Source organism: Nycticebus coucang, chromosome 10 (genome assembly GCF_027406575.1).
Source record: "Nycticebus coucang isolate mNycCou1 chromosome 10, mNycCou1.pri, whole genome shotgun sequence".
In the NCBI taxonomy this organism is placed as follows: Eukaryota; Metazoa; Chordata; class Mammalia; order Primates; family Lorisidae; genus Nycticebus; species Nycticebus coucang.
Window position 1 is genome coordinate 129,837,579 of NC_069789.1, and position 24,348 is coordinate 129,861,926.

The following is a 24,348-nucleotide window of genomic DNA, read 5'->3' on the forward strand; positions in this document are numbered from 1 at the left end:
TTTAACTCAAGTTTAAAAAATTGGTCATAGAATAAGAACTATTCACATGCCTCTGGACACTATGCACATCCTATTTTTTGAAGCTTCTTATATAAAACTGGGGAATTAAAACATATAAACTTTTATAAGAACTTACTTCAGAAAGAGGCTGTAAATTTGGTCTCAAGAAATACGTGATGGCGGCTATCTGAATGGCAAAGAACGGCAGAGCCCAGTTCTCCCTCAGGGGGATGGTAAACTCCACTCTGGTGGTGTCTATTCTGCATCAAAGAAAACATCAATGGCCAAAATGACAATTTTTACAATAATTTCCCCAGAGATGTGCTAAAGGAAAGACGTATTACATTAATGGTAAGGACACTTAGATCCTGTTCACTGTTCTCAATCATTCTCCTTGTCATCGTCATCACACTCGAGCCAGCTGAGAAGCTGTAAGCGCTCAGTGCAGGCCATGCCCTTAGCCCAGGTCAGCGGGACTCCTCAGCCCGTGAATGCATCATGCCAGAGCACCTCTGACCTTGGCTTCTAACATGATTAGTGTCAATAGGCAATGTTATGCCTTCTCTGTTTTTCTTTAGTCTTTTATACTTAGTCTTAGTTTGTCTTTGGCAGTAATTTTTTTTGTTATGTTGTTGAGACACAGTCTCACTTTGTCACCCCCGAAGAAAGCCGTGTCATCGTAGCTCGCAGAAACCTCAAACTCTTGGGCTCAAGTGATCCTCCTGCCTCAGCCTCCCAAGTAGCTGGGACTACACGCACTTGCCACCACACCCAGCTAGTTTTTCTATTTTTAGTGGAGATGGGGCCTCATTCAGGCTGGTCTTGAATTCTGGAGCTCAAACAATCCCCCTACCTTGGCCTCCCAGAGTACTGGGATTACAGGGATGAGCCACCGTGCCCTGGCCCCTTTGGCAATAATTTTTAAAGGCTTCCTGCCCTCTAGAATGTGGACTACAGGGCAAGTATGATGACGATTCTTCATCTTTGTACACTCAACATGAAGAACCATCTCTGCACACTGTAGCCATTTAATGGATGATACCCATAAAATGCACACCCCCTGACACACGTGTGTACGCACATACAAAACAACCTTTAAGGATCAATTTACTCATCTCTATAATGGGGATAATGGGTTGTTAGAAGAACATAAAAGCATTTTGTGAAGAATTTGGCATACAGTTAAGCATCCAACAGTGTTATAATGAAAGTCATTTGCTCAGGCTTACAAAAGCACCCTTGTACTAGAACTCGTTCAAGTTTTATGATTTCTACTGAATACAGGTATTGCTACTGTAGGTTAGGCAATAATGCAGTATTATCTTGAATGTTTTTTAATGCTATTTCATAAGGTTCCAGTGCTTATCAATTAATAATCGACATTAATTAAGCAGTGTCAGAATTTTCTTGCATTTGTGCAGCTTTATGCTTTGCTAATTGAGAGCTGCACACAATCCTATTTAGATGGACAGTGAAAGTATCATTAATATTCTTTCAGAGGGGAACTGTGTGGCTGGAGAAATACTGATCACCCAGCAAACAGGTAGAGGAATTGGGGTGATTATGAATGATACTCTTGACTTGCAGTTTGGTGCCCTGTTCGTCAGCTGGAACAGTAGCACTTTCTGCCTTACTAGATAAAGAGAAATTTACACACTACTAGATAAGCCAAACAGAAAACACTCCTACCTCCTACACAAACGTGGCAGAAGGAGCTCCCTTGAATCAGAAATGAAGTGACCTCGTTTTTACTCTCATTTTGGGACGAAGAGGCACACTGATTTCTACTCACCTGTTTGTGACATACCACAAGGCCGCTAAGAGTCCTGACAGCCATGTGCCACTTAGGAGCCAGCTGGTTATATAAAGAGCTGCAACATAGATGGCCTGGAGTCCAAACAGGGTGTAAATATAAAAATAGACTGGCTCTAAATATTTCTGTAAAGGGAACAATAAACATGCTTGTGAGAGAAGCCTAACCCTCTTCCCTGTCATTTAAAAAACTCAGCTGAAAATGGCAAATTTCGACTTTCATCTGACGTTAACAATTCACTGTCCCAGAACACAACATACCTGTATGGGCAGAGCTCTATACAAAATACTGAGAAAAACCTCTTGGTAAATATTCATTCGTTGAAGGAGGTTAATTGTCCTCATAGATTCAGTTTTATTATCATATATCAAGCCATGAAAACCTAAGATTGATATTTGAAAAAATCAGGAAGAAAATAATTACACTTATATAATTATTCATTCATTCAAAACTATTCATACATTCTTAGTATGTGCCAGAGACTGTGGAAGTCACTGGGGGGATATAACAGTAAGCAAAAAACACAGTCTTGCCCTCAAAGAGCGTGCTACATTTTAGATGGACATTATTTAAATGTTCACACAAACATAGGTAAATTAAAACTTCTGTGACTGCAATGAAAAAAAAACAAACACACCACATTTCTTCTGTAGGAGACTGGGGAAGGGCATTTTACAGCTCGCAGCCTTGCCCTCCTGCCGCGTGACCTGCAGCATGTCCTCCAGAAGGGCATTCTGAAATGTTACTGTGGATCCTCTCTGGCAGGGGTCCTCAAACTGCGGCCCACGGGCCACATGCGGTGGTGTGATTGTATTTGTTCTCATTTTGTTTTTTTTACTTCAAAATAAGATATGTGCAGTGTGCATAGGAATTTTTTTATAGTTTTTTTTTTTTAACTATAGTCCAGCCCTCCAACGGTCTGAGGGACAGTGAACTGGCCCCGTTTAAAAAGTTTGAGGACCCCTGCTCTCTGGGATAGCAGCCTTCCTTGCTCCCCAGTCTGGGTCTGGCCATCTGACTTGTTGTGACCGGGTGGTCTGCCTGCCAGTGGACCTGCCACATACCACGTCTGAGAAGAGGCTTTAAGAGACCAGGGGTTGCCACCAGCCCTCACCCTTTCCCTTGGCATCACCCTGGCATGTTCCAAACAGGAGAAACAAGAGCAGGTGCAGGCAGAGCAGAGTCGCTGCCACGTCCCAGCAGACTCAGAATGAGAATGAGAAATACACCTATGGCTGGGCCATCCACTGCCTGCAGAGGTTGTCTGTTACTGTGACCAAGATGACTGATTCATCTGAGGCACAAGCAGACAGTTCACAGAGGGAAACACACATACAGTCCGACTCATGGCAAAGACCTTCAACCTCGGTTCTATAAAAAGAAGCACAAATCAAAACTACCCCAAGATACCATTTCTCAACCTATCGGCTTGATAAAAATCAAGAAGTATTAGAACATACTCTATTGGATAAGGTTATAAGGAAGAAGATTCTCATACATGGCAGTCAGGGATAAAAATGCTATCAGCCCTATGGAAAAGAATTTTACCCAGGGTGACAGACTGAGAATTTGTTTCAAAAAAAAAAGAGAAGGCTTGGTGCCTGTAGCTTGGTGGCTAGGGTGCCAGCCACATACACCAAGGCTGGCAGATTTGAACCCAGCCTGGGCCTGCAAAAAATGACAGTGACAACTACAACCAAAAAATAGCTGGCCATTGTGGCAGGCACCTATAGTTCCAGATGCTTGGGAGGCTGAGGCAACAGAATCGCTTAAGTCCAAGAGTTTGAGGTTGCTGTGAGCTGTGACAGCACAGCACTCTACCAAGGGCGACATAGCGAGACTCTATCACACACACACACACACACACACACACACACACAAAGAGGGGCAAGGATGAAAGTGGACTTCTTGGAATGCTCCCTCTTTTAGTTTTCACTTAGGAACTATGTAAACTTGTTTTTATGCATAAAACAGATAAGTAAAAATTTTTATAGTCCAACCCCTAAAAACCAAAAGCAAGACATATTGAAGAGACCTATTGAGTCGGTGACTTGGTCACAATAAAGGGAACTCCAATTCCAAGTGATCTGAAAACAAGAGGCTGTGTCTGCACATCCCTGGCCAGTTAGAGCCCAGTGAGGGAAAGAATTGCACAGACCTGTGGCTGCTCTCAGGGGCCATCCTGGTAGCAGCAGGTATTATTACTCTGGAAGGATCATTACAGTGGCATAAAACAAGTGGTGGTAACTTTAATGTTACCTGGAACCCAAGTTTTCTACATTAGAAGAAAAGAGATACATATATAAAACCAAAAAGTAAGAACCCTGTTATCTTAACTTTGAATTGAAAATAGCAATCTTCATTTTTTTTTAGGAAAAAAGATTCACATTTCCTAACTCTGCTCACTATTAACAGGCCTGCAAACAATGATCAATCTCGTAGCAGTAAGTGTCCCTCATACCCAAACTGTGGTCTTTAAATTGCTACTAAAAAGAACTAGAGCTTCTTTGAGAAATGGCTGATCCCAGGTTAGGGGAATGAAACACTTTAAGAGCTCTTGTTGGAAGTAAAGAGACGGTTCCTAAGAGGATATGAAGTACAGGTCACGTGGATGCACGTGGTGTGTCTGGGTACACCCAACCTGTAACTGTACTTCAATTCAACTTGGAAAGTAATACACAGATAACAGCTCTTAAAATGTGTACACATTTTTTGTACCCTCAGTATACAAAACGGGACTGAAATATCTTATCATGCCCTAAAGCAAGTGAGTTTTCTTTCTTTTTTTTTTTTTTTGTAGAGACAGAGTTTCACTTTATTGCCCTCAGTAGAGTGCCATGGTGTCACAGCTCACAGCAACCTCCAACTTCTGGGCTTAGGCGATTCTCCTGTCCAGCCTCCCGAGTAGCTGGGACTACAGGCGCCCGACACAATGCCCAGCTATTTTTTTTTTTGTTGTTGTTGTTGCAGTTTGGCCGGGGCCGGGTTTGAACCTGCCACCCTCGGTATATGGGGCCGGTGCCCTACTCACTGAGCCACAGGTGCCGCCCAGCAAGTGAGTTTTCAAAGACCATCAGAGTCACGTCAGAAACACAGCAGTCAACCTGGTCAATTTGATTCCAGGAAGAAAAATGGAAAGGGTTGAAGCATGTCAAATACGTTAAAAATCCGCATGTTTATGATGACACTTAAAAAGCAAAATCTTAAGCAGATGCTGGGAAGACAACTCATTCTGAAAATGACAAAGGGAAAGACCACGCACTGCTCCCACCTTTCCTCTGCGAACTGGACTCTCAAATAGGCGAGGAGAAAATGCTTTTCTTTAGACGTAAATTCCAACGATGATAGGAAAAATGATAGAATTGGAGTACCAGCATTTTATAGGTGCTTATGAACCTGACACGTTTAGCTTATGGTCACCAGCAGTTCTCAGCCACTAGGTATGTGGCTAATTAGGACCTTGATGGTTGACAGGACGTCTCGCCCCACAGAGAGCGCAGACCGTGCGTGCCCCCTGAAGGGAAGCACGCAGCACCTCTAGGGAGCATTCCTGCCAAAAAGTGGAGCCAGAATCCAGGCAAGCCTCTAGATCCAACACCAATTAACACAAGGAAATTCAGGGAACTGGGAATGTCCCAGGATAATTCAGAAGGTGGGAAACCTCTTCAGACAATGAGTCAGTGTTTCCAACAAAAAATGACAAGGAAAACGATAGAAAGATAATGACAGATTGACACAAACAGCAAAAGAGACACCAGAGTACAGGCTTTACTTGGATCTCAAAACTGTATAAAAAATCTGCGAGACAACTAGAGACGAGACCACCACTGCGCAAACCTGTGGATATGTTTACAGAAGTAGCAGGACGGTGTCTCGCGTTTACTCTTGAGGTTGAGCAGGGAGGAAACGAGCCTGGTCCTGGCTGCTTGACGGACACACAAAACCCGCTACATCAGCAGCTCCCAACCCTCTGGCACCAGGGAACGGTTTCATGGAAGATAATTTCCCCATGGGCCGGGGAGGGGAGATTAAATTTTCCTAACAAGTGTGCAGCCTAGATCCCTTGCATGTGAGTCCCACTCTGCAGGTGGTGACGACGTGAGTGGTGAGGACGGCTGTCAATGCAGATAAAGCTCTGCTGGCTCCTCCTGCTATGTGGCTGGCTCCTGGTGCCAGCCAGGTGCTGGTCTGTGGCCCGAGGGTTGGGGCCTTAGGGGATTCCCTCTACCTTTTTTTTTTTTGAGACAGAGTCTCACTATGTCACCCTGGGTAGAGTGCTGTCGCATCATAGCTCACAGCAACCTCAAACTCTTGGGCTTAAGCAATTTTCTTGCCTCAGCCTCCCAAGTAGCTGGGACTATAGGTACTCTCCACAATGCCTGGCTATTTTTTGGTTGTAGTTGTCATAGTTGTTTAGCAGGCCCAGGCCGGGCTGGAACCCGCCAGCCTCAGTGTATGTGGCCCAGTGCCTTACACACTGAGCTATAGGTGCTAAGCCCCTTCTACCTTTTTATGTATTTGAAATGTTCTAAAAGAATATATTACTGAGGACATAAATTAAGACCAATCAGCCACATAATCCTTTGCTGTGGGGCTGCCCTGTGCTCTGTGGGCTGCTCAGCAGCATCCTGGCCCTGCCTGCTAGATTCCAGCAGCTCCCTGTTCCCTACAATAGTCAAAAACTTCTCCAGACACTTCAGATGTGCCCAAGGCACACAAATACCCCCATGAGAACCACCGCCTTAGAGGACACAGAGAGGCGACTCATAATTTCGAGAACTACGCAGCAGTGAGTGCAGACAGTTCTCCTTATTCCCGGCAGGGACCTGTGAAGCTGCTGTGGAAACTCTCCTGGGAATACTGAACCAGCAGGAGAGACAGGCTAGGTCCCCACAGCCCACTTCCATCTCCTGATTGATAGACAACCTTGTTCTACGTGTGTGTCTGTTTAAAGACACTTCCTTACGTGCACAGTGTTCATTCATTAACATTCAACTCACAGCCAACAGCATGGTAACTCGCACCCACGTGAAGCTTGTCTAACAATGTACTTTCTCTATAAGGCACGTCGCAGGAACACCAGACAGTACTTGAGCACTATGGTTGGGGGCCACTTTAAACTGCAAAATCACCAACAAACAAAACAAAGAGTAAAAAAAAAAAAAAAAAGTAACACGCAACAGAGAAAAGGGCACTTTGGTATGTCACACAAGAAGGCAGAGTGTCACCCTGTTCATTCTGCTGGGAACACGCATGCCGGGGACCAAAGTCTTCACTGCTCTCGACATGTCCATAAAGGACATGAAAGTGCCAGAGTGCTATAAATACATCTTAGCAAGTAGATGATTCTGTAAATACGGACTCTGTGCGTAACAAAGATTGACCATGTGAAGACACACTCAGCGGCCTTTCTTGGTCCAACGGCACCTTGGAGTAACTAAGCTGAGGCAGCCCCACGGGAGTAACAGAGGTGACACGCGTGGCCGAGGGCTGCTGAGACCCTATGTGATAGGCCGATGGACAGCGAGCCTTGTCACGGGCGAAATCTGGCTATCAACACAAGAACCAACTGATTAATTTTTATGACACAGAAACAAAGATAACCAAACTTCATGTCTCCTCCTCCTGTGATGGAATCAGACGTGCACAACCTTGTGTATGAAGAACTCTTGCCCAGGACGGCACGGCTGAATCCAAGCGGAGCACAGGAAGGGCAGTTCTCTGTCTGCGCACCCATTTCGAGCACAGCATGGATGTATTAAGCAGAAAACATGTTTTGGGGGGCTTTCATTAGCTGGAATAAAGGTACACAGTGTGGGCTCCAAAGCCCTGAGGAGAGTGAAGGTGCAGGGAGATGGCAGCTGCATCACCCCATAACTGCTGTGTCCACACAATACCCCTTTCACCTGCAAAGCCTGCTTCGTAAATGGTCCTGAGAAAGTCAGCAACAAACCAAGGGAGCACAGAGAAACTACTTTTGGGATGGAGCAGAGCTAAAAGGCAAGGAGAGGACAGTTACATAAAGTATTACGTAACTTCTTCTCGAGCAAGAACATTTTCATAGAATGACTAGACATTGACAAGGACAAACTACACAGTTCTGTGGAGCGTCTAAGTTGCTTCCCTGCAAAGCGTTTTGACTCGGATATTAAAAGAAGAGAGGCGGCCCCTTCCAGCCAGCAGTGTGGTTACCTTGCAGGAGGGTCGGCGCCTGCAGCATCTGCTTGTAGTAAGAGTAATACAGTCCACACTCCGTCCGGAATGAGATTTCCCGCTCCACTTCCTGAAACAAAGTGACATCTACTGCTTATATATGACCCAGTTTTGTTTGAATATGTATCATCATTGTAGAAATGTACAGAAACCACAACTTAAGAGAAAGAAAACTCTGAAAATAACATCTCAAATCTTGGCAAATAAGAACAGAGGGTGATAACTTTGAAAATGAGTGACAGATGCAAAGGGGTTTCTCATACCAGTCTACTTTTGTGAAGGTTTAAACTTTAAAAAATTTTTTAAAATATATGTCATCATAATCACATAATATCAGGGAGATATAGAACAGAAAAGCAGGAACAGAAAAATATCATTGCATTAGACACCCACCTAAAAGTTAACACTGTAAGACAATAACTTTCTCTAGATTCCACAAGCATCAGGTGTTCTTAGTCAACTGAGGCAGACCTTAACATACAACTGTTATTTTGATAAGTGTGACCTTGGTGGAAAGATGTTCATGGAGGTAAATGGATACATGAGGTATTTAAACTGCTTTTAGAGGAGCATTTAACCTGAAGATATAAAGTAATAGCTATTAGTCAATTTGGTTGCAAAATGCTTTTTTGTAAATTTAAATCATTAACATAAAACACAGTGGGTTTTTTCTTGACATACTTTACAACAATGCTAATCTGTGCCCCTTCCTCCCCATTCCCTCTTGGTAAATAATGTTCACCTTCCATTAGGAAGAATTGGAGTACACTGTCAGGTAGGCACCATTTATCCAGCCTTCTTACTTAGAAAAGAAAGCTATGGAGCTATCTTACATATTTTCTTTTTAGCTCCAAATATTTCTTTAAATACTTCTATTCATTAAAAAAGTATTATAAATCAATTCAATAAAGCATTGAAAAGCTATCCTCTTAATTACCTGAGTGTGCAAACATCCAATTGCTAACTCCCCAACCAAGCTGTGATGTTTCATCGTTGTTAACTAGGTCTTTTTAAAAAAACTGGAGGTGGGGTAGCAAGCTTTTTTTTTTTTTTAAGACACAGAATCTCATTATTGCCACCCTTGGTAGAATGCAGTAGCGTCTCAGCTCACAGTAATCTTCAACTCCTGGGCTTAGGTTATTTTCTTGCCTCAGCCTCCCAAGTAGCTGGGACTACAAGCACCCACCACAATGCCCAGCTATTTTTTGTTGTTATTGTTTTTGCAGTTTGGTCAAGGCCGGGTTTGAACCAGCCACCCTTGGTATATGGGGCTGGTGCCCTACCCAATGAGCCACAGGTGCCGCCCCGCAAACTTTCTTATATATTGAATGTCCTTTCACAGAAAGCAAATTTTTCCTGGAGAAATCAAGAATGACGGAAAGGCCCACTACTTTGGCTAAGGGCTCACACCTGTCCTTAGCACTTTGGGAGGCTGTGGTGGGAACATTGCTTGAGTCCAGGAGTTTAAGATCAGCCTGGGCAATAGTGAGACCCCATCTCAGTAAGAAATAAAAAAACTAGCTGGGTGTAGTTGCATGGGCCTGTAGTCTCAATCACTTGGGACAATGAGGCAGGAAGATCACTTGAGCCCAGGAGTTGGAGGCTGCAGTGAGCTATAATCAGGTACATCACTGTATTCTCACCCTGACAACACAGCAAGACCCTGTCTCAAAAAGAAAAAAGGCCCATCAGGTCCTGAAATTTAATTTCATTAGCATACTTGCTTTATAAAAAGGACAGCACAGAATAATACAGCTTTTTTAGGCCTCAGAGTGGCTACAGATTTGTGTTATTTCTTTCACAGCAACAAAGGCAGCTCTTCCTGGTAATTACGTTAACCCATTCCTCTTTAATCTTTGAGAAAAACTGCTCTCTTACTTTTGATAATATAAAACCAAACTGAGATCACTTGTTCCTACAATGGTCAAACTCCTGCTCAAACAACTATACAGGTTATGAATTGATGGTAAATGAGCAAATACTAGCTTTTGTTTGTGCAACTAAGAAAAACATTAAGTTTAATTACATTCCTTTCCTTTTCTCCAGCTGTCTCAAAGCGTTCAAAATACTAAGTGTTGCCTTCAATGGAATCTTCTAACATCATCCCCAAATCAGACTGGAGAGTCACTAAGGACAAAAGGCTGCCTGTGTGATTCTAACAGAACAAGACTGGGGGAGAAGAGAGAACACCGCTCGGACTACTGCTTTTGTGTCTGTCTTTAATATAGCCAGAATGTGTAGAGAACAGAGGGGGCCCTAATTAGTAAAAATACATTCAAACATGATTAATTGGCAATCTGGCACCAGCTGCATAGAACCAAATGCTATATTTTATTAGACAGACACTTGCAAGTGTTACATCTGCTTCATGCTAAGAGAACATCTGCTTTACTCATTCAAACGCTTTTCCAGTTTTACAGCAATTTATACTGTGCCTGGTGGATCACGCCGGTGACAGTGTCACGGGGAAAGGTTAACCTGGAAAGAATGCAAGAGGGACAAGCACTTTGGATTTCAATTTGTGGAGGCTCCACAGGAAGGCACTGTCTGCAGAGAGAAGGAAGCGGAAAGACAAAAGAAGTGTATTTTTTGGGGGTGGGGGGGTGTTTAAATTTTTGGTTTTTATTTTTTAATCAAAGTTACACATGCATATAGTTTAAAAACTCAAACAATCTCTAAGATTTTTTTCTTGTAAGGAAAAATACCCCTACTTTCTCCTCCTGGCCCAGGGCACATCGTTTCAACCTTAGCTAGTGTTTTTTGTTCTTTATTGGCATTTCCCCAAATAGCATAATTATACCGCTTTTAATTGATTTTTAAAAATTTTAGTCATTATGTTTTTTATTTTTAACATGAAACTTCCCTCCTCTGCTTCCCAGCATTACACCTTCCCCCTTTGTCTCCCCCTAACATAATGACATGGCAATGTAAGGTTTGCATGTTGACTGTGATTACATGAAGACCATGTGTCCATTATTGAGATTTTGTAACTGCTTTTCACATTATGTTCAAAAATGCCAGTTATTCTATTAGTTCCATTCATCTTCCTCAAGAAATCCCTCCTAGAGCGACCTCCTTGGTTCATTCTGGATTTTTGCTTTCTCTGGCTTGTGCGTGGCTTTCACCCTGGACCACCTTTACCATCACCCTTTTCGCCTCTTCCTGTGTTGGGTTCCCTGTTCCCCATGTCTTGTAGCTCATCTTTCTTAGAGTCATGTCTTTTATGTGGAGTATATTCTCAAGTAGCTTTCTGAGAACAAAGAGGCACGGGAGATACATTTTTTGAGTCACGCCTTAAGCTCAAGCTTCCAAAGGAGAGTCTGCACACTCAGGGTCAGCCCACGTGTGGCGTGCGAGGTCAGCAGGCGAGCCAGGAGCCATCCATTTAACCCCTTTGCTGTTCACCTTCAGGAGAGTGCTTGTGTGTTCGCTGTAAAGCCATCCTTCTGCTGGCAAAGAATCCAAGCTGGACTTAACAGGATCAGTGGCTGGTCTGTGGACTTTATCTCAGTTTGGAGGATGGTTTTTCTATCTTGTCCCAGAATTTTCCTATGGTAACTGAAACCCAGCACCATGTTATCTTCCTGACTTCTTCGGGGTAAATTTTATAGCACTGTTTCAGTGTTTTCTTGACTTGATCAAAATTTGTTTGTCTTATTTATTGAGTGACCTCTCTCGCCCTCTGCTAAACTCTTAAGTTCTTCAAGGGCAGAAACCCTTCTGTGTTATCTCCGCATCCTTAGTGGCTGGGCCTGACATGATGGAACCCTCAGCAGATGCTCCGTGGTTGAAGGGATGGATAAGTAAATACATGGGTGACAAGGAAGAATTCCTCTTTTACAGATTGCTGTATTGTTGCTACTTGTTAGTGATACCGGAATTTCACTCTTCAGTAGGTCCTTGGTCTCGGAGATTCAAAGAATGAACCCACGGACCACAGATCACTGGTAAGATAGGACTTTTATTAGAAGTTAGAAAGGAATACAGAAAAGCACCAGAGCTTCTGGAAGGGGAAAGAACTGAAGAACTTCAAGAACTGTATTTTTAAAGAACTGTATAGCTGAAGCCACATTAAGTATTAGTTTATACAATAATTTAACAGAAGTGCTAAGTGAAAAAAGTATCAAGAAAGAAAAGACTGCTCACAATTTATGATTTGCATCCCCCAAAGGCATTAAGACAAGTGGCTGGCCATGGAAAAAGGGTTGACAAGCCCATTTAGACAAATTATACTAAGTCTGGAAAAGAAACATCAAATTACTGTTTAAAAATCTTGTGTAAATAAATCCCCCAGGTGATGTCAGATTACCCTGGGCTGCCTGCGGCACGAATTCCGTGAGGCATGTTGACCACAAGGGCCCATCACTCTGGATGTCTCCTTGGTCATCCCCATCGGCTGGCTCCCACCCTGCTCCTTGGCCATTAACTTCCACTTACCCAGCTGCATCAGGAGATGAGCTCGGTCTCCCTCCTGCTGCCACACTCTACTGGGGTGGTCCCTGCACCATCACCATGGGCCGTGTCAGGAGATGAGCTCGGTATCCCTCCTGCTGCCACACACTGCTGGGGTGGTCCCTGTACCATCACCACGGGCCGTGTCAGGAGATGAGCTCGGTCTCCCTCCTGCTGCCACACTCTGCTGGGGTGGTCCCTGTACCATCACCACGGGCCGTGTCAGGAGATGAGCTCGGTCTCCCTCCTGCTGCCACACTCTGCTGGGGTGGTCCCTGTACCATCACCATGGGCCGTGTCAGGAGATGAGCTCGGTCTCTCTCCTGCTGCCACACTCTGCTGGGGTGGTCGCTGCACCATCACCATGGGCCGTGTCAGGAGATGAGCTCGGTCTCCCTCCTGCTGCCACACTCTGCTGGGGTGGTCGCTGCACCATCACCATGGGCCGTGTCAGGAGATGAGCTCGGTCTCCCTCCTGCTGTCAGACTCTACTGGGGTGGTCCCTGCACCATCACCATGGGCCGTGTCAGGAGATGAGCTCGGTCTCCCTCCTGCTGCCACACTCTGCTGGGGTGGTCGCTGCACCATCACCATGGGCTGTGTCAGGAGATGAGCTCGGTCTCCCTCCTGCTGCCACACTCTGCTGGGGTGGTCCCTGTACCATCACCATGGGCCGTGTCAGGAGATGAGCTCGGTCTCTCTCCTGCTGTCAGACTCTGCTGGGGTGGTCCCTGTACCATCACCATGGGCCGTGTCAGGAGATGAGCTCGGTCTCCCTCCTGCTGCCACACTCTGCTGGGGTGGTCGCTGTACCATCACCATGGGCCGTGTCAGGAGATGAGCTCGGTCTCCCTCCTGCTGCCAGACTCTGCTGGGGTGGTCCCTGCACCATCACCATGGGCTGTGTCAGGAGATGAGCTCGGTCTCTCTCCTGCTGCCAGACTCTGCTGGGGGTCCCTGCACCATCACCATGGTCCTAAATACAATCTTCCTCACCTTGCTTTAAAAGAAAATCACATGTAAATATGATAACTTCTGCTTATAAAAATTGCCCGAACCTGGCAATAATTAGCCTGATGTTCGTCATGGGGAAGCCTCTGAAATATTAACTTTATGGATATAATCTGTTTCAGAATGAGGTTAACAAATCATCTAACCAAGAAACACTAGCTCATGATCAGACAGCTGCTGTGAAGTTCCGTGCTGGGAATCATGCCCTTAGCTAACGTGCTGATGGCACACAGGTGGTTTATTGTCAGGTTAAATTCATGTCCACCTGTTAGAATGGAACGATTCTTGCCCCAGAGCTGATGAAAGCTGTGACACAGGAGAGCTGCCCAGCAGGGTTTGTGAGGAGGTTAGACTATTGCTGAAGTGATGGGCCCCCGCTGGGCCCGCCTGACATCACAGTCTCAGCACAGCTGTAGGTTCCTCTGTGTGCTTACCCTGTTCGTTCTAGCGACTCCCTGTTCATTCTAGGGAGTACTCAATGGGAACAAGTGACGTCTGCAATGTCACATAAAAATAAATAAGAGTAACAGTGGAAAATGTTAGCACATGGAGAAAAACTTCAAAAAAATAAAAAAGAGTGACTCAGGGCTAACAACCAAATGGGAATGACCTTTCCTCATCACAGAACATTTCTATGCTGGGCCAACAAGGAGGTGTGAGAATCTAGTTCTTGACCTGGAAGAAACCGTGAGTGAAATGCCCAATTTGTGGTGCAGGGAAACTTCCATGAAAGAAGAGCTTCCATGAACCGCCTGTGCTCTGCTCCAGCCAGGCCAGCAAGGGAGCCGGCAGAGGAGACCCTCTCCTACACCATGACTGAGAGCTGGACGCCCTCCCCTGGGGCCTGAGCAGAATGGTGCCCCAACAAACTTCTCTGTGTCTTATTTTAAGGAATGGCCACAGCCGCCCCAATCTTCAGCAGCCACTACCTTGGTCATTTGGCGGCCAGCAACATCAAGGTTAACACCTCCACAAGCAAGACTATGACTTGCAGAAGGCTCAGATACTCAGTAGTGTTTTTAACAATGTTATTTTTTGACACCTATTATTATGGCTTATTTTTGCTAAAGTATTTTAAAATTAAGGTATGTACATTTTTTTTTTTTTTTAAGACATAGGCTATCATTACACACTTAACAGACCACAGTATGGTGTAAACATTAACTTCACCTGCCCTGGGAAACCAACAAATTTGTACATGTTTTACTGGGGTCACCTGGACCAAACCCACAGTGTCTCCCAGGATGCACCAGCATCAAATGAAGAAATGAGCAGCTTTTTGCTTCAACTATTAAATGAGCTGTCCTCCCTGGATTCTGTGCTGTTCACTGGGTTTCTTTTTTCTCCAATCTATTTCCTCATTCATTCAAAAATACCTATTGACTAGGCTGGGCGCAGTGGTCAATGCCTGTGATCCCAGCACTCTGGGAAGCTGAGGCAGGTGGATTGTTGAGCTCAGGAGTTTGAGACCAGCCTGAGTAGTTCTAGCTACTTGGGAGACGTAGGCAGAAAAATAGCTTGAGTCCATGAAGTTGTTGTGAGCTATGATGCCACGGCACTCAACCCAGGGCAACAGAGTTGAGACTCTTGGGTATATACTTAGGAATAGAAGCTAAGATGATATAGTGACTCTGTGCTTAACTTAGGAACTGCTAGACTGTTTTCCAGTGCAGTTGTACCATTTTAAATCCCTGCCAGTAGTGTAGGATTCCGGTTTCTCCATGTCTTTGCTGGTGTTTATTATCTATTTTTTAAAAATTATAGCCAGCCCTACCAGTGGGCATGAAGTGGTATCTCATTCTGATTTGAATTTGTGTTTCCCTGATAGCTGATGATAGTGAGTGTCTTTTCTTTAGTTATTGGCCATCTGTATTTTGACTTTGGAGATGTGTATATTCAAGTCCATTGCCTGTTTTAAAATCTGTTTTTTTTACTGAGTTGTAATAGTTCTTTTTTTTTTTTTTTTTTTTTAATTTGGCCGGGGCTGGGTTTGAACCCGCCACCTCCGGCATATGGGACCGGCGCCCATACCCGCTGAGCCACAGGCGCCGCCCTGTAATAGTTCTTTATACATTCTAGGTTTAAGTGCCTTATCAGATATATGAATTGTATTAATAAAAGTCTCTCATGGGCGGCGCCTGTGGCTCAGCGGGTAGGGCGCCGGTCCCATATGCCGGAGGTGGCGGGTTCAAACCCAGCCCCGGCCAAATTAAAAAAAAAAAAAAAAAAAAAAAAAAAAAGTCTCTCATTTTAACTCTCTTTTCACCTTCTTGATGGTGTACTTTGAAACATAAAAATTTCTAATTTTGATTAAGACCCAATTATCTATTTTTTTCTTTAATCACTATACTTTCAGTACTGTATCCAAGAAGACTTGGCCTGTGCCAAGGCCATGAAGATTTAGTCATCTGTTTTCTTTTAAAAGCTTTATGGCTTTCGCTAGTCAGGTCTCCGATCCATCATGAGTGAAGCTGGGGTATGGTGTGAGGAAGGGTTAGTCTACTGTCCCTCTTCTGCGTGTGAATGTCTGTTTGTTCTCAGACCACTTCTGAAAAGACTATTCTTTCTCCATTTGTCTGCTGAAAATCAATTAACCCTAAGAGGCCATTTCTATCCCACTGGTCTGTATGTCTACCTTTATGCCAACATCACAGTCTTTGTTGTACTTGGGCAACAAATTCTGGACTTAGGAATTTTGAGTCTTCCAACTTGTTTCTTTTTCAGAATTGTTTTAGCTTTCCTGAGTCCCAAGTTTCCACTAAATTTTAGGAGAACCTTGTCACTTTCTGTGAAAAGTCCACCTGGGATTCTCAGTGTGAGGGGCTCTGCCTTTAACAACAATGTCTTCTCCTTTGAGAATGTGGTACAGGTTTTTTTCCTCTTTTGCTAAATTTATTCTTAAGCATTTTATTCTTTTTGTCATTATTGTAAATAGAATTCTCTCATTTTTTTTTGTTTGCTCATTGTTACTATATAGAAATATAATTTTTGTGCATTTATCTTGTATCTTGCAATCTTGAATTGGTTCTGATAGTTCAGTAAATCTTATATGCAAGACAACGTCATCTACAAATAGAGACCATTTTATCTCTTCCTATTTTGAATGTCTTACTTTATCTAAGCTCCTTGACTAGACCCTCTAGGCAGATGCTGAGTCCAGTAGAGAGGCTACCCTGGTGTTGCTCCTGATCCTGGAGAGGAAGCTCCCAGTCTTTCAGCATTACGGACTAATGGGTTTGGCACATGCCCTGTAGGCAGCTAACGTTCCCTTCTTGGTTGTTTTTACTTTTTACACATCCTCACGAAGGGGTGTTGAATTTTGTCAAATGCTTTTCCTGTGTCATTTGAGATGACAGTGTGGTTTTCGTCCTTTATTGATGGAGAGGGCTCACCTGGACTATTTGTATTTCAAGTTACGTGTGGGTCATTACAAAAGTTTTAATAATGCAAAAATCAAGCAACATAAAATCAGCACAGATGTAAACAAATGAAGCCCTCCCAGCAACACTGGTTAGTTGAGCAAGGTGAAACTTGCACAGGTGAACCAGAGAAGATGCTGTTGACTGTATTTTTTAGAAGTAAAATAATGGACCATAACACAGTCTCAAACTTTTGGATGACCTACATAAGTAAGGAAGTGATGTTGAATTTTTCCAAATATGTATTTTGCATCTTTTGCAGTACTGATATGGTGAATGAGTATTTAAACAAATTTCCCCCAAATTTCTTTGCATCCCTGGCATTCAAATGACTTGTTCACGGTGTGTCATACTTTTAATGTGCTACTGGATTCTTCTTTTTGTTTCTGAGACAGTCTCGCTCTGTCATCCTGGCAGAGCACCATACTGTCATCACAGCTCACAGCAACCTCTAACTCTTGGACTCATGATCCTTTTGCCTCGGCCTCCCACACAGCTGGGACTCCAGGTACCCACCAGGATGCCCAGCTAGATTTTCTGTTTTTTTTGTAGAAATAGGTTCTCACTCTTTCTCAGGCTGGTGTCTAACTTGTGAACTCAAGCAATCCATGCACTTTGGCCTCCCAGAGTGCTGGGATTACAGGTGTAAGCCACAGCGCCCAGCCTTGGATTCTCTTTCTTAATACCAGGATTTTTGCTTCCATATATGTAAGTGGGATTATTCTCTAAAGCAGTGTTTTTCACCCCCCCTTTTTTATTTTTTACCTCACAGCATACTTGAATCTATAGTTAAATTTCTGCAGCACACAAATTATACTGATCAAATAAAAAAGTTAAAAAATAGTATATTTACTGTGCTTTGAACTTCTTCTGAAAATAATCTAATTAATGATCTTTAAAATTTTTTCCAGCACACCTAAGATCCTCTCACCATGGCACACCAGTTGAAAATCATTCTCTAGACGACAGGGGTCCTCAAACTGCGGCCCACGGGCCACATGTGGCGGTGTGACTGTATTTGTTCCCGTCTTGTATTTTTACTTCAAAATAAGATATGTGCAGTGTGCATAGGAATTTGTTCAGTTTTTTTTTTTAACTATAGTCTGGCCCTCCAACGGTCTGAGGGACAGTGAACTGGCCCCCTGTTTAAAAAGTTTGAGGACGCCTGCGCTAGAGCTTCGTCTTTTAATATTATTTGGATTACATACCATTTATTCTCATTATTGAGATTTATTTGCAATCTTGCCTACTAAAATTTATTTATGATGACAAAAATCAAACTTGCAGCACTTTTGCACAGCAGTGAAGTACTCAAGTTGCTCACGGTGTGGTTCCCAGCTGTGGGCGGCTGCTTGTTTAGCTCTCCTACAGAGAGGACCAGAGGACGGCAGGCAGGAGGAGTCACTGTAGCAGGGCACCAGCAGCTCCAGCTCCAGGGGATTTGAATTCCAACTCTGGCATCATTTGTGGGGCAAGCTCAGGCAAGTCACCAACATTCTGCACCTCACTTCCTCTTTTGTAAAACATAAAGACCAGAATCTACCAGGATGAATTGTTAGGACCTAAGATTTTAATCCACGTGTGGAATGTCTGTACATATGCGCATATTTCCTGTAGGAGTGATGGGTCAGCATCTGCTAATCTAGCGTTCCCAGCTACTGTAGTCAAGGGAACTGCTGCGAACAGGGAGAACTCTGGCTTTTGTAGCACCATTGTGCCTGCTTCATAAAATTATTTTGGAGGGTTTTTTCTTCTTGTGTGTTCCAGAATGGCTTAAATAGAACTGGAGTATTTTGATTAACAGTTTGATAAAATTCCTCCATAACGTCACTGGGGATCGGACACAGTGGCTCATGCTGTAATCCCAGCACTTTAGGAGGCTGAGGTAGGAGGACTGCTTGACGCCAGGATTAAGACTAGCCTGACATCACAGCGAGACCCTGTCTCTACAAACACTTAAAAAAATTAGCCAGGTGGACTGATGTGCACCTACAGTCCTAACTGCTCGGGAATCAGGAGGAACCCATGAGCTTGGGAGCTGGAGGGCAGTGAGCTATGAACACTCCAGTCTGGAAGACAGGGTGCGCGCGCGCACACACACACACGTTAATGGGGCCTAGTAATCACAGGGGTGGGGGACAGGTGATTCTTCCCTATCACATATTTTCCCTATCACATCTTCAGATACTAAAGGCAGTTTTGATCTTTTCTGTTCTTTTAGAAAATCATACATTTTATTTAAGACCTCTAATTTGTACAGAATCAAACAAAACAGTCTTGTGTGATTCTCTCCTGTATCATAGTCTTTGTAGTTACTCCTGTTATCACACTTCATGATCTTTGCAACTATTTCTGCTTATTTCTTATTTGGGGTATTTGAACTTTCTACTTTTGCCTGTCTTTTTATGTACAAGGTGAAGCAACAGCTCTAGCTTTTACCTACCATTTCCATTCATCAGTTATTTCCCCACTTTCAACTTTGTTAATTTCTCCCTTAACCTTTATTTGGGTTAGATTTTGTTTACTTTCCAATTTCATAAGCTAAGTAATTCATTGATTTATTCATTCTTGTTTCATAATATAGTACTTAAAGCTATAAATGTATAAATCACTTTCTTTTACATGAGTATTTTGCAGGCATCATTCAGTCTTTGTTAAATGCTACTACAGAAAACTTGAAAGCTACATTGACCTCTGTCTCCCTATATAGGCAACTTGATCATTTTGTCTGAAATGTTCAAACGTTTCTTTATATTTAGGTCCAGAACTATATCCTGCTAATGATTTTTCCAGCTCAATTTTTCTTGGGACCCACTTTGTACTTTCAATTTGCAGATGGAAATTTTCTTTCATTTTTAGAAAATTTTCTTCAATTATATCTTTTTTTAATTACAGTAAGTCAATCAACTCTGTGAATTTATTTTTTTTAATTGTTGGGGGATTCATTGAGGGTACAAGAAACCAGGTTACCCTGATTGCATCTGTTAGGTAAAGTCCCTCTTACAACTGTGCCTTGCCCCCAAAAGGTGTGTCACACACCGAGACTCCACCCTCCCTCCCCTCTCTCTGCTCTTCCTTTCCCTCACCCTCTTTCTCTGCTTTCTTCTTCCCCCAAACCCTACCGTGTCATTGTCATTAATTGTCCTCATATAAAATTGATTCTTGCTTCTCCATTCTTGTGAAACTTTGCTAAGAATAATGTGTTCTACTTCCATCCAGGTTAATACAAAGGCTGTAAAGTTTCTGTTTTTTTTTAAATGGCTGAATAGTAATGGTATACATATACCACAGCTTGTTAATCCTTTCCTGGATTGGGGGGCATTTAGGCTGTTTCCACATTCCGGCGATTGTAAATTGAGCTGCGATAAACAGTCTAGTACAAGTGTCCTTATGATAAAAGGATTTTTTTCCTTTCTGGGTAGATGCCCAGAAATGGGATTTTAGGATCAAATGGGAGGTCTACCTTGAGTTCTTTGAGGATTCTCCATACTTCCTTCCGAAATGGTTGTACTAGTTTGCAGTCCCACCAGAGTGTAAAAGTGTTCCCTTCTCTCCAGATCCACGCCAGCATCTGCAGTTTTGAGATTTTGTGATGTGGGCCATTCTCCCTGGGGTTAGATGGTGTCTCAGGGTGGTTTTGATTTGCATTTCTTTAATAATTAGGGACGATGAGCATTTTTTCATTCTTCAATTATATCTTTAAACATTCCTATTTTTTCCTGTCATTGTTTCGGTTCTCTTCTCTGGGGACATAAATTATGCACATTTGCTGCTCTTTTTCTTTTTCCGCTGTCATCTTCTTCTAATACTTTAACTTTTCTAATTTCACTTACTTTTATCACTCCTGTCCAACATTTCTCTACATAGTTGAAGATTCCTGTATGATGCATCCAACATGCTCATAATTTCTATTATTGTTATAACTTTTAATTCTATTTCTTGCCTAAGTTCTTCCAGTTCATGTTTAATTTCCTTTTGTTATCTTTGGACAGCCCCTGAAAAAAGTATATACATTCTTACATGTCTGCTTGGAATTCACCTTCCACAGTGGCAAATGACCTGTTTATTTTTTTTAATGGTTACAATCTTCACATCCCTGCTGTAGAATCTGTCTGGTAACTATTCCTCCTCGACCATTTGTTCTCGTTTTCTCTCTTCCCTTTTCTCCTGCAGTACTGTGCAGATCTTGTGGTGGTTCCTTCCTGTTTATCTCTGACCGTGGTAAGTTCTTACCGTAATAACTATTTGCACAAGTTCATGTGGGGGAGGCCGGGGACATAACTCAGGCCAGCAAGGATTTTCATCATATGAGGTATAAGAGTGCATTTTCAGTCTTTTCCTCACTGTAGTTCACAGAGATGGGCCGTTTCAAGACCGTTCACATGCAAGTGGCCTCCCTTCCTCCTGTCCTCTCACGCTGCACTTCCCACAGACACAGGCTGTCTCTGGGATTACCCCGTCCTCCTGCCGTTACTTCTCAGACCCAGGTCCATGGTCTTCATCAGGGGACTGCTGGCTTCATGCCTCAGGGTTCCCCAGGAACACAGAACTAGGCTTTGGGAGCTTCCCCTGAAACCCACACTTCTGAGAATCCTCTCTCAGCATCTTTCTACACTTCTTTGAGTTTCACTGTATTAGCAGCCCTCCAGATTATAGACCCCTCAGCTTCACCAAGGCTGGACTCTATTTCTTACTTTCTTTAATTGCTCTGATGTAATTCCAAGAAAAGGAGGAACTGACTTCATTAAAGTGCTGCTTTAAAATGAGAAGTTAAGTAAACAATTTCAGGAACTTGACTACTTTTAGAAACAAGCTACCTAAAATTTGGAACATGGAAATTATAAAATAATTTAGAGTATAAAAACTTCAAAAATATTAAATTACATAACCATTCTTCTTTACATGATAACGATAGAAGTTACTTTACAACATATTTGTGAAAATATGGAAGAAAGGGCCAAGCATGGTGTCTCATGGCTGTAATCCCAGCACTCTGCGAGGCTGAGGTGGGTGGATCACCTGAGTTCAGGCATTCCAGACCAGCCTGAGTGAAAGCGAGACCCTGACACTACTAAAAAAAGAAAAACTAGCCAGGTGTAGTGGTGGGTGCCTGCAGTCTCAGCTACTTGGGAGGCTGAGGCAGGAGATCACTTGAACTCAAGAGTTTGAGGTTGCTGTGAGCTGTGATGCCACAGCACTGTGCCAGGGCAACAAAGTGAGGCTCGTCTCAAAAAAAGAAAAAAATATATATGGAAAAAGCATATGATATAACATCAGATAAAGCAGGTTCTAAAAATGATGTTAGGGTTATAAATAAGTAAAATATAGGCTTGGTGCCTTTAGCTCAGTGGCTAGGGTGCCAGCCACATACACTGAAGATGGCAGGTTTGAACCCAACCCAGGCCTGCCAAACAATGACAATTACGACAAAAAAATAGTTGGGCATTGTGGTGGGTGCCTATATTCCCACCTACTAGGGAGGCTGAGGCAAGAGAATTGCTTAAGCCCCAGAGTTTGAGGTTGCTGTGATTTAAGAAGCTACTGTACTCTACTGAGGGTGACATAGTGAGACTGTCTCGAAAAAGAAAAAAAAGTTTTGTTATTGCAAACTGTGGTATGTGTATACCATGGAATACTATTCAGCCATAAGAAAAGATGGAGACTACATCTTTTGTGTTTACTTGGATGGAGCTGAAACACATTCTTCTTAGTAAAGTATCACAAGAATAGAAAAGCAAGTATCCAATGTACTCAATACTAATATGAAAACAATACATAAACAACTACACACCCACGGGAAAGAAAAACACAAGTATAATCCAGCAAGGGGGAGGGGAGAGGAAGAGGAGGGGAGGGAGGGGGACTGGTGGGATCTCACCTAATGTGCACAATGTGAAGGTGTTCAGCACGCCCCTGGGTGAAGGGCTCAACTACAACTTGAACTTTACCTTAGAAATGCAAACAATGTAACCTAAGCATTTGAACCCTCATATCAATCTGAAATAAGAAAAAAATTACAGTCACAGTATAGTTTGGATAATAAAACAGTGCAATACATGTTCAAAAATAAAAAGAATGAAGACCATATAGATTTTTACTATAGTACCCACTACATGCATCGATGGGCTCTCCCTTTTCCAGCACTAACTATATCCTATCCCTGAAGGTAAGATCCAAAAGTTGCATCCTTCCCTTCTAGTTGCAATCGGATCCCGGCAGCCTGGTGCCTCCCTCTCTGCCTGCTCCAGCCCCTCGCCCCAGAGGCTGACTGTCCTCCAGACAGACAGAAGTCACTCAGTGCTGATCAGGCCAGGCCCCAGGAGGGCAGCATGGCAAGTGGGAACACCAGCTTTGCCCTTTTAGTTTTTGTTTATAATAAAGAGCAACAACAACAACAAAAAAAGCAGGTTGCATTTAAAGGACAGTTGAAACTGGGCTCAGGAGACAGCCAGATTAAATAGACTATGTATAAAATGCACCCAAATTAGTTCCAATCATACAGAAGGCAGTAAAGAAAGAATATTTTAAAACATCTCTAATACTTTCAATTTCCTAGCAAGGGAAATATAACGCAACGGTTAAGACAATGGGAATAGAACTTTTTAATTTAAAAAACAAGCTGAAGAAGGATACTATACACAGATTTTCTGAGATCATTTTAAAATAATATCCTTTCCTTTACCTTCCAGGCTGTTGCATATACTAACACTACAACGAACATTTAAAACATTCTCATTGCAAAAACTCCATGTATGACTTGTGTCCTTCATAAGCAGTATTTCTACTTTGTAAATAATTACAGCTAATTCAAAGCATTAAAAATTGATTCAGGCTTGGCACTTATAGCTGAGCAGCCATATACACTGGGGCTGGAGACTTCAAACCTGGCCTGGGCCTGCCAAATGATGACAACTACAACAAAAATATAGTCGAGTGTTGTAGTGGGCTCCTGTAGTCCCAGCTACTTGGAGGCTGAGGCAAGAGAATCACTTAAGCCCAACAGTTGGAGGATGCTGTGAGCTGTGATGCCACAGCACTCTACTGAGGGCAACACAGTGAGACTCTGTCTCAAAAAAAAAAAAAAATTAATTCAAAGTATTTTCAATAGCATAATAATTTTGATGAGAATAAAGTATAATCTGTAAGTACAAAAGGTAAGTAGATCATCCTTCTTAAATAATCCTCTAACATAAAAATGGTAAATTTTAGCAGTAAATTTATGAAGGCGGGGGGGGGGAGAGAGTGGAAGATGGAGGGGGATTGGTGTGCTCCCATCTAAGGCACAATGTAAGGGTACATGGCACACCTCCTGGGTGCAGCACACAAGTACAACAGGAACCTTAACAAACACAAACACAGTAACGTAATCATTTGTACCCTCATATGAATCTGAAATTAGGACAAAAAAAGGGAAAATAAATTCCCATTCAAACCAACAAC

At 42.9% G+C, this 24,348-nt stretch overlaps 1 protein-coding gene across 4 annotated transcripts in view; it reads right to left on the reverse strand.

Annotated features, from left to right (window-relative positions):
- Window positions 1-24,348, reverse strand: part of DPY19L3 (dpy-19 like C-mannosyltransferase 3) — an 87,407-nt gene that overhangs the window by 52,136 nt on the left and 10,923 nt on the right. For all 4 annotated transcript variants that reach the window (XM_053604968.1, XM_053604969.1, XM_053604970.1 and 1 more), the window contains exons 4-7: window positions 8,006-8,096; window positions 2,074-2,195; window positions 1,793-1,938; window positions 137-260 (exon numbers count right to left, since the gene is read on the reverse strand). In XM_053604968.1, the coding sequence (XP_053460943.1) occupies window positions 137-260; window positions 1,793-1,938; window positions 2,074-2,195; window positions 8,006-8,096 (483 nt within the window). The remainder of the gene's footprint in view (window positions 1-136; window positions 261-1,792; window positions 1,939-2,073; window positions 2,196-8,005; window positions 8,097-24,348) is intronic.